The sequence below is a fragment of the Poecilia reticulata genome, unplaced genomic scaffold, assembly GCF_000633615.1.
Source record: "Poecilia reticulata strain Guanapo unplaced genomic scaffold, Guppy_female_1.0+MT scaffold_251, whole genome shotgun sequence".
Lineage (NCBI taxonomy): Eukaryota > Metazoa > Chordata > Actinopteri > Cyprinodontiformes > Poeciliidae > Poecilia > Poecilia reticulata.
Window position 1 is genome coordinate 141,836 of NW_007615036.1, and position 10,863 is coordinate 152,698.

The following is a 10,863-nucleotide window of genomic DNA, read 5'->3' on the forward strand; positions in this document are numbered from 1 at the left end:
AGGGTGTACGGGTTAAGGGTGTACGGGTTAAGGGAAGGGTGTACGGGTTAAGGGAGGGGTGTACGGGTTAAGGGTGTACGGGTTAAGGGTGTACGGGTTAGGGGAAGGGTGTACGGGTTAAGGGAGGGGTGTACGGGTTAAGGGTGTACGGGTTAAGGGAAGGGTGTACGGGTTAAGGGAAGGGTGTACGGGTTAAGGGTGTACGGGTTAAGCACGTTCCCCTGGACGGGCTGGATGGTCGTGTCTCTGACGATAATCATGGAGCAGATCTTGGTGACGCCTAACCCAGCCAGATGTCCAGGTTTGGCATTTGGAAACTTGAAATAATTTGTTGGGGACGACAAAGACAAAAACTTCAATCTCAAGATTTACATCAATAATCTTTTTAGCTTTTCAGTCCTGATCAGATGATCGTTATAGATAATAATATAGTTTTTATTTGTAACATTCCTACCGCTATGGAAAGAACTTAAAACTTTTTATAGTTTCATAGTAAAAATAAAAGGCAATATTTTCATATATTATAATAGAAAATTAGTTAATTTGTTTAATTGTTTATTTTTTATGCATATTTTTTGTAGATTTTTATAACAATATTTTTCCCTTTTTATAATTACTATTAATTTTTTCTCAGGGTAAAAAATTTTATTGTATTTTTCTTTATTCTTTCAATCTGCAGATCCATCAGTTTATTCTATTTTACTTGTTTCTGTTTTTGCAAATAAATTTTGCTTTATTCTGATTGATATCTCCACCTTATTATTATTATTATTATTATTATTATTATTATTATTATTATTATTGTTATTATTGTTATCATTATTATTGTTATTATTGTTATTATTATTATTAATGGATGACTAAAATTATCACTGTTTAGAATCAAACAATCTTAAATTTCAGCCAGAATAATAATTTGGAAAAAATATGATGGAAGCAACATTTTCCTCCAGTGTTTCACATCATCATCATCATCATCATCATCATCATCATCATCATCACCATCATCATCATCATCATCACCATCATCACCACCATCATCATCATCATCACCATCATCATCATCATCATCATCATCATCATCAACTCAGCGGATCCTAATAGAAAAGAGCAGAATGATGAACTCACCTTGTGGCTGAGGCGGTTGAGTCGCTGCGTTTCTGTCTGGAGGAAGTGAAGCTGATTTAAAGCCCATCAACAGGAAGAGGTCACATGACCAGCTGGGGGCGTCGCCCTGTTAAACATTACTGACATGAGTTAACTTGAGATCTTCAGCCGTATAAAAAGCTGTTATTAGTTATTATTCCCAGTTGGCTAAATGAGAGGAATTTTACTAGAACTTCAGCAACAGAACCGGTCCAGCAGAGCAACGGGTCCAGGCTCGGTTCTGTCCGGCTTGAAGAGTCAGAACCAGATGCGCTGACGTGAGACCAGAACTAAAACAAACCAATCAGAAGATTATAACAAGAAAGATACAAGAAATAAAAAGCTTAATGTCGACATGAGCAGCAACATCCACCCAAACCCCCAAACCATGAAACCCCAAAACCCAAACGGCGAGGCTCTTGCTAGCTTTAATGGTTAGCTTTCATGGTTAGCTCTAACGGTTAGCTTTCATTGTTAGCTTTAATGGTTAGCTTTCATTGTTAGCTTTCATGGTTAGCTCTAACGGTTAGCTTTCATTGTTAGCTTTCATTGTTAGCTTTCATTGTTAGCTTTAATGGTTAGCTTTCATTGTTAGCTTTCATGGTTAGCTTTCATTGTTAGCGTTAATGGTTAGCTTTCATTGTTAGCTCTAACGGTTAGCTTTAACGGTTAGGTTTTAATTGAATAATGAGATGTGTCTGCATTAATGAACAGGAATTATTTGACAGTTCTGTATATTTCTGACAAAGAAAAAGGGATGAATGTATTTTCAAATCAAATCAAGTTTTTTTTAACAATCTGCTGTCAAAGCTATAATCACTTAAAGCTAAAAGATTTCCAGACATGAAGACAATCAAGATACGGTATAAACGATGAAAGAGAAGTCGATGCTTTATGAAAACATGAAACGTTGCAGCAGGTGAAATGAACCAGCTGGTGTCAGATTTAAACACACTCAGGGTTTCAGCTGTTTTGCAGTTTTCAGAAAATTTATTTTAGACTTGTGGTGCATAGAAGTTGAATGCTGCTTCTCCATGATTGATCCTGGTTCTGGTTCTGCAGACCAGAACCAGAACCAGAAGACCTGAGAGGTCTGGAAGGAAATAAAAAGAATAAAAACGGTTTGACAAGCACAGCAAAAAAAATAGTTGATGAGACTCAAACTGATCTGGAAGTAAAAAACAAAATGTCAGTTTTCAATTGGGACTCTTCAGAACCAGCCAGACGGTCCAGATTCTGGATAATCTGGACCGTTTTAGGGTTAAATGGCTTCAACTGTTTGGTAATAATACCAATAAATATGAATAATAATAAATGGCTGCCAGTCAGTGAGATAATTAAAAACCATTTATAAACTGTTGATGCAGCTGGAGCGGATGAGAACAGATGAAGGGATGAGTTCTGGTCCAGAGTTCTGGTCCAGTTCATTGCAGCTAAATCTAGAACTGATGAAGCTGCTGTTTGAGTTTTGCAGCTGATGAAATCTGGCTTTACTTTCTTCTCTGACTGATAGGAACCCAGGATTTGTATCCAGTCCAGCTTCTAAACCCAGGAATCAGTTCATATCAGTGTGGACCAGAACCCAGTTCTGGGCCTCAGCAGGCCGGACCGGTTCTTGTTTCTGGGTCAAAGCATGTGGGGATGTGAATGTGCTTCATTGTGAGGAGTCACATGTCGTCCTGTCAGCTGATCTGCGTGTTGTGAGGACGGCGGTTCGGACTGAGCGCGCTCATTAGAGCCAGTAATCTCTCTCTCCGTTGCTGTGATTGGAGAACATTAGCTCGGCTGCTTCCTCCATTACTGCCAATCTGCTGCTTCCTGCAGCTCATTAGCTGCCATCTGCAAACATGGCGCCGATTCTCTGAAGAGTGACATGCTGATGACATCACAGCTGCACTCAGCACAGACGCGGCGAGAAGCGGGAGCTGCAGGCGGCGCAGGTTTAATCAGACCACTGATTATGGAAACCAGCTTAATGCACATGTTTACTTCGTTCCCTTCCTGTTGGAAGTGGTTGGACTGTCGTCATAGTAACAGGAGGAGGTCAACAGGCCAAAAGTCAAAAACCTGATTAAAATAAATAATAATAAAGTCTGGAACGGCTGAATGAGAAAACCTTTTCTCTCTGGAAACAAGATGGCCGCCAAACTGAAGTTAGCAGAGATGAGACTTCTGGGACAGTGTCCTCTGGAGAGACGAGACCAGACGGGAGACGTTGGACCAAGCTGGAGGAAACCAGAAACAGCACAGTGGTGGAGGTATTATGATCTGGGCTGGTTAGGGTAACCCTAACCCGAGGAGTTTGATGGACCCTCCAGCTCCACCGAGGCCCGAAGGCATGATGCTGCCACTGCCAGGCTCTGCAGCGACTTTGTTGTTTTTCAGGATCTTCAGAGTTTCACACATTTTCAGTCACGACCAAAAGGTTTAAAGTTGGACCACAAACGTCCCGAGTTTTTCTCGTGTAATTTTCCACCATTCGGGTTCCCACTGTTCTTCTAAACTTATTTTAGATTTTTCTCTAGTCCAATCAGGGTCAAAACTATACAAACCTAAACAAACATTTTAGAGGCTATTTGAAGCTATTTCAAAACAATTTGAGTTTCTAGCTTTGAAAACTGGATTCACTAAAACTCAGCGTGGCAGTTACAGGGTTTCATTGACCACCTGCTGCTTTCTGTCCAAATATCCAACTGGCCTAAATAAAAATGAATTAGTTTTGTTAGATTTWAGTCTAGACTGGTTGACAGCATCTTGAGATGGATGAAAAACTGATTCTTCAAATATCACCCAGTTAATTAACTRCCCCCCTAATAAATGCCCTCTAAAATCATCACTAGATTTAATTATGACAAACGCATAAATATACAGGGAGTTTCTGCAAACGGCCTCAGTGACACTTYTGTTCATGAGCTGCTACATTTGAACTGGAACAGAGTCTCTTTTTCATAATGTTGACCGAACCTGGCATGAAGAGTTTTTAAGACTAATAAATAAACATGTTCCTGGACGTAAAATGAGGGTAAAGGGTGAAATTACCCCTGGTTTTATCACCCCTGGTTTTCTAACCCCTGGTTTTATCACCCCTGGTTTCCTAACCCCTGGTTTTCTAACCCCTGGTTTCCCCCAGATATTGGGGATCTGCTTAAACAAAGAGATGCAGCTGGGCTGGAACAATAAAACTGAAGAGCTGGATTTGTTTTAGGAAATTGAGRAATAAATGAACTTTATTAATTAAGAAARCAAAGTCAGATTATTTCCTTCACAAAAAATGTAAATGATCCAAAGAAAAGTTGGACACAGTGAAACGGCTGATCAGGAGCCACTGAGGGACTTTCCAGGTTTAGTTTGGAATAAAAGCCAAATGGTTTCTGATAAATTAGCAGCTTTAAATTGTTTTAATGAGCATTTCTGTTGGTTCTCTATTTGATTATTTAAATTCCTCTGACCCAAATGTTAATACTGATGAGCAGTTTCTGAATAATGATTGTAAATTCACCACTTTTAATTTCCTCATATTTGTCCAGTTGAGGTTCTCAGAGAATTAAAAATACCAGAAAATCTGGAGCCTCTTTTCTAAGATTAGCAGCAGTTTAGTTTGTAGCAGAGCCACGTCTCATATTTTAATCTAAGTTTAATCTCTAATAAAATCCTGAGTGTCTGGAAGTCAGCATTCGTTTTGCCTCCAGTCAGGAGTGGAGAATCGTCACAGGTAAATAATTACAATTTCTAAACTATGTATCCGATAAAAAAAAAATTAAAATTAGTTTCAGATCAACTGAAGATTTTTTTAGATTCTAATTGTGTTTTATAAAATGAATAGTCTGGTTACTGTTACTGCAACTTTAAAGGTTATTAATGATCATATTCAGGCCCAACAAAAAGCTTTGAGTTGCTGTTTATTGATGTATCTGACACTAAATCTCACTTTTAATTGATATTCTACACAGGATTGTTCTCTCACATCCAGCCACCATGTGGGCAGCTGATTACCTGTCGATCAGAACCAGAGAGTCCAATTGGCCGGTTTCACTTCCTCTATTCGTACCATTTTAAATGGTGTCCCACAGGGCTCAGTTCTTGGCCACTTTTATTCTCTATTTGTATAAATAACTTGTGTGAAAATCTGTCAAACGGTTTTTATCATTTTTATGCAGATGATTTAGTGATTTGCTTTTACTGTAGTTCAAACCTGCTTACAAGCTGAAGTTGGTTCTGAATGTGGATCAGACAAAAGCAATGGATTTTCAAACCATCAGAGATCCCTCCACTGCTGCAGGGACACAAATTGAGTTTGTCAGTAATTATAAATATCTTGGCTTTATTTTAGATAAAGAGTTTTCTTTTAAAAATCACATAGCCAATTTGTTACAAACACTGAAAATGAAGTTTGGGTTTTATTACCGAAATGGTTGTTTTTCTCTTAAAGCTAAAGTCAACTGGTAGCTGCAACATTCCTGCCACTCCTGGATCATGTTTTATACATCTGTGTGTCGTCATGGCTGACATTTGGAGCTTCATCCACACTACGCTTCTATACTAAAAGTTGTAATTTAATACTATTTAAATACTACTAAAATACACTAAGCAAAAAAAAAGTTGTTCCAAAAAGGTACAGCTACATCAATCAAAGTGTGTTAAAATGTAGCAGTCTAAACTTTTTCACTTGGGATGAACGGCCCCAAAAAAACAAACGATTTGACAACAAAAATGGGAATTGTGTCACTTCAGGCTGCAGTAAATGTTGTCACACCCTCATCATGTCTGTCCAGCCAAAGCCTGCAGTTCATGTATAGGAGAAATAATTACATGTTGATGACATTTGAGGATATTTTAAATGTTTTTGTGGAATCCTGTATGCGGCCCAGCCTCACCACACTCTGCCTCCAGCGGCCCGCGGGTTGAGACCCCTGCTTTACCATGTCCAGCTAAAATGTACGGAAGCCTAGAAGTGACACATAGACCAAATAAAAATTGAGCTACATGACATAAAAAGGTGAAAAGTTAATGTTTTTGTTTGTTGATCATGTTACTACAATAAGAATATTATATTGTGATAACACGAAAGTTTTTGTTACAGCATGGTAAATGTGCCAATTATATTAACATATTATATTAATTGAAAAATTAAAGTTTCCCCAATGTGATAGCAGAGTATTTTTGGCAGCTCCAGGCTTCCGTAGTACAGTGATTATCATCATAGAGTGCAGATTGAAATTAATTGTTTCTGTTTATGAATTATCATGTGAGAAACATGGCGGAGATCCTCCCAGTTCCTCCTGACTCACCGTCACCTGACTGACACACACCGGCAGACAGCGCCTGTAGATCCCAGATCGAGTCGATCCTCGCAGCCCGGAAGTCAGGTGCAGGCAGCCCGCGACCCTCGGCGGGTCCGTCAGCAGCTTCCAGCCATGGTGTTCGAGTCTCTGGTCAGCGACCTGCTGAACAGGTTCATCGGGGACTACGTGGAGAACCTGGACAAGTCTCAGCTGAAGATCGGGATCTGGGGAGGTGAGTGCTGCTAGCTCGCAGCTAACAGAGAAACACTTTAATTTTACTATTCACTGCATGTTAGTAATAACCCAGGCAGATGGTTGTTTCTGTACTTTGGTCCAGCCTTTAATTCGGCTTCATTTTAAAACACAGATCCCTCGTATTTCTGTTGGAATCTCAACTTTATTGAGTAGATCCCGCGTTAATCCCGGAAACGACAGCGACTCTACGACTATAATTGAACGGATTATGGATTATATATACAGACAGCAACTCAAATATACCCCGAAATAAAGTCTGACCAACAAAGACCAACCTGGACCCGAACAGAACTGGGCTTTCAGGTGTAACTTCCGGTAAGAACCGGGTTTCATTAAATCCGCTGTTATTGGAAAGAAGTCTGGACTGAAAACCTTCACTGGAGTTTAAAGGAGCAGCTGGGAAACAAAAATAAGACCAACTGATCCCGGATCAGATCTGGCTGGAGCCGTTCATGGTGCAGTTTATCAGCACACACACACACACACACACACACACACACACACACACACACACACACACACACACACACACACACACACACACGCACGCAGGCTTTATGTTAATTTGTTCAGTGTGTTTAATGCTGATAAGAATAACTGATGATTAACCCTCAGCATGTGTGGCACCTTCCTCTGAAGGGTTTGTTTTGGACGGGTTGTTTTCCCTCTGGGATTAATAATGTTTGTTCATTCATTCATTCATTCATTCATTCATTATGAAGTCCTGGCTGAGGGTCCAAAGGTCTGGAAATGGGGCTGACCCAACTGGAGGTGGCACTGTGCTGCTTTCTGCCTGACTGGACCCACATCATTACCCTCCACCACCGTGCTTTTCAACTGGTTGGAGGTCATCACACAGGATGCTGTGCTTCAGTACCAAATATGACCTTTGAACTTTTTACCTGCTAAAGAAGTAAAGAAGGCCTGGACAGTCTGAGGTGGAGCTCTGGGGTTACTGGTCATTTCTCTGAGCTTCATGCTCTGACCTTTGACCTCTGAATCTGCTGGGACTTCTGGGAAGTTTTCCTCTCTGGAAGATAATGGACTCCAGATGGCCTGGAGATGACCTTTGACCCTCCTGAGGTTCACAAGCAACAACAGTTGCTGTTCTGAGGTCACTGCTGATGTCTTCCCATCCTGGCATTGCAGATGCTGCAGATGCTGCTGCAGTCGCTGCAGATGCTGCTGCAGTCGCTGCAGACGAACAGCGCCACCTCCAGCTCTGCTCAGCTCGGAGGCCTGACGTTTTCTTGGTTTGCTGTTTGGTTCAGTTTTTGTTGAAAAGATCTTGGTAAAATGTTTAGGGTTCAAGTTGACCCTAAAACATTACTAAATAAAAATAAGTAATAAAAACAGATATTAGATTCAAAAGGTTTTGTCCTCACAGCTGAATTAGTGAATATGGAGCTTAAAACCAGGCCAGCGACACGTCTGCACACTGACGCGTCTCTCCATCCTCACCTGCCCGTCTGCCTGCATTCCTTCATCTGACGAATCACCTGGGAGGCTCCACCAATCAGCATTCAGCTGTTAGTATTGATGGAAAATCCCCTGAAGAAGAACCAGCAGGTTCTCCTCCGGTTCTGATCGGGTTCAGCTGCTGATGCTCGTTGTTGTTTCCACTCAAAGTCCTGCGGCTGACAGACTGCGACCAGAACCCAGCTGATTCTGTTCTCTGTGTTTCTGCAGGAAATGTAGTTCTGGAGAACCTGAGGGTGAAGGAAAACGCTCTGGTAAGTCTTCTGGAGGCAGCTTTTATTTTGAAAAGCAGCATCTTTGTGTTGCTGCTGCTTGGCTTAAGCAAACTGATGATGGACCATCATCATCCCTGCAGCTGGCAGCAGATCACATGACCTGGTGGCGGCTCAGAGCGGGAGCTCTCATGGGGCGCCCCTTCAGGCCCAGACTCTGACTGACTTTGTTTATGTTTCAGAGCGAGTTTGATGTTCCCTTCAAAGTAAAAGCTGGACAGATTGGTGAGTATTGAACCTAATTTGTGTTTCTCTGTTTTAATACTTTGAAGGGCAAAGTTAACTCCCCGTTTCCTTCACCATGCTGGGATGTTGGCTAAAGGGAAACTGATGCATTTAGCGACTCCTTAAACCAGGGGCCCCAAACCTTTTCCTGAGGGCCACATAACGTTTCCCTTCTCTGCTGGGGGCCGAGTCAGTTTGAAACACAAAGACTGCAGGAGAGTCTACATGTAAAAATATATTGTTTTCCTGAAAACACAATCAAATAACCCTCTCTGGGTTCTTCTCAGAAAAATCCAGGAAGGATTATAGTCGGTATTTTCCCAACTATGAGCCGCACCGGACTATAAGCCACAACCCCAAAGTTTTGTTTCATTTTAAACCAGTAAACATAAAAGTCCCAGATATCTCTGCCGGTTTTCCACACCATGCAGCAGCAGCAGAGGGGCGGACAGCCAACATCTGAGTCACTACAGGTCAACTGAATATCACATTTATTACGKTGAAAAAGAAAAAGTTGCCAAGTTTTAACTGAACTGATTACGGTAGTTTCTGAACTGTAACAGTGCTGATCCTTCATGTTGCTACTAGCATGAGCTAAATCAGTCAGTGGTCCCAACCTGTTTATTACCGCGGACCGGGGGGAGAGGGTGTTCCCACTAAATCCTGATTATGCCCTATTTGGGTTGTCTTGGCCTTTTTATCACATCCTGTGGGTTTTTCCTGTCTGGGAACGAGAACAACCTGCTGAATGTGACGGTAGCCAATCAGAAAGCGCGGTGACGTCAGAGCAGAGGGGAATCCCAAACAGCTGACATATCGGAGATGATATGTGGAAATGTTTATTATTAAATCTAAAGGTCATTATTATGTTTATTCAGTTAAAATGTTAACTATTAATGAAAACATTCACCTCCAAATCATAGAGCAGCAAATAGAGCGGCTGCTCCGTCGTCTTTCATCCACCTCCTTTTCTTTTTGTTACGTCTTTTATCTCTAAAATGACTCCACAAACTATCACTACTGCTTCTACATCGTCATCCGTGTTTGGTTGTTCTAAATTCCCGCCATGTTGGGGGTTTTACTGGATTATCCTCTGGAATCGGGATGTTCTGACTGGAATCGGTTCGTGTTGCTCCTCCTGCCTTGGACACACGAACCGATCGAACCTGTTGGACTTTATCAGCTCTGTGGTCACAGAGGTTTGGAGAATCGGCCGACATTCTGAAATCTTTCTGTCTAAACCAGACTTAAGACTCACAAGCTCTACTCATCTCCTCTCGACCCAAACGCTCTGACTCTGGTCGCTATGGTAACGTTTATATATCCCTTCAAAATAAGATACAGATGCGCCACAAAAACCAACATTTTACTTTGGTGAACATTTTAACTCACGATAATGACTAACGGAGCCCTGAGCTTGTTTCTCTGCAACCAGACGGTCCATCAGGGAGTGATGRGAGACAATAACACCTGAAGTGTTGCTGATATCTACAGCCTGCTTGGTCTCTACGTGGTGAAGCAGCTTGAAGCTTCATTGCCTCATTAGCAGCCGGTCGCCTCATGTTACGCAGAGCGGCTTGTAATGTGGGACTCACCTACCGGTCCGGGATGAATCCATTCTCCTGTCTCTTCTCTGGGCCTTTTCCCCTTTGCAAAGAAACTTTCCAAAGACATCTGATCTGTTTCTGACTCATTTTGCTGCTTGTGGCTCAGTGTTGACACCAAGTAACCAGACTTCCAATGATTCACTTCCTGCTAAAGCACCCCCTGGTGGTTGAAGAAAAGTCCACATATAAACGGCTTGTAGTCTGGAAAATACGGTAGGTGAAAAAACAATCTGAATGCTCTCTGGTATTGTTCAGGGGGCCGGACCAAATGTGGAGGCGGGCCGGATCCGGCCCGCGGGCCGTAGTTTGGGGACCCTTGCCTTAAATGGTTAAACAGCTGGATTCTTTAAATTCATTATATCCATTAGGTCAATTCTGCAACTTTTATTCGGTTTAGAAACTTCTCCACCTTCCTGGTCCTTCATTCTGTTCATGCAGTGGAACAAGATCCGAAACTACGAGTTTCTACCAAACGCCAGCTCACACCTTCAGGCATTTTCAAGTGTAACGGGGTTACAACATAACATAGAAGCGTTACACAGGCTCCCCCAGGCTCCTCCAGGCTCCCCCAGGCTCCCCCAGGCTCCTCCAGGCTCC

General features: G+C 41.9%; 2 protein-coding genes across 10 annotated transcripts in view; one reads left to right on the plus strand and one right to left on the minus strand.

Annotated features, from left to right (window-relative positions):
* The window catches only part of agrp (agouti related neuropeptide), an 8,855-nt gene extending 6,730 nt beyond the window's left edge, over positions 1-2,125 (minus strand). The window contains exon 1 of the mRNA XM_008402721.2: positions 1,129-2,125. The gene's annotated coding sequence lies outside the window, so the exon portion shown is untranslated. The remainder of the gene's footprint in view (positions 1-1,128) is intronic.
* A 4,312-nt stretch (positions 2,126-6,437) lies between these two features.
* Positions 6,438-10,863, plus strand: part of vps13c (vacuolar protein sorting 13 homolog C) — a 71,932-nt gene continuing 67,506 nt past the window's right edge. For 3 of the 9 annotated variants that reach the window (XM_008402708.2, XM_008402709.2, XM_008402718.2), the window contains exons 1-3: positions 6,439-6,660; positions 8,373-8,416; positions 8,617-8,659. In XM_008402708.2, the coding sequence (XP_008400930.1) occupies positions 6,561-6,660; positions 8,373-8,416; positions 8,617-8,659 (187 nt within the window). In that variant the 5' untranslated portion in view covers positions 6,439-6,560. Of the gene's footprint in view, positions 6,661-8,372; positions 8,417-8,616; positions 8,660-10,863 lie in introns of all 9 variants that reach the window. The other 6 variants (XM_008402710.2, XM_008402712.2, XM_008402716.2 and 3 more) reach the window with 4 other exon arrangements.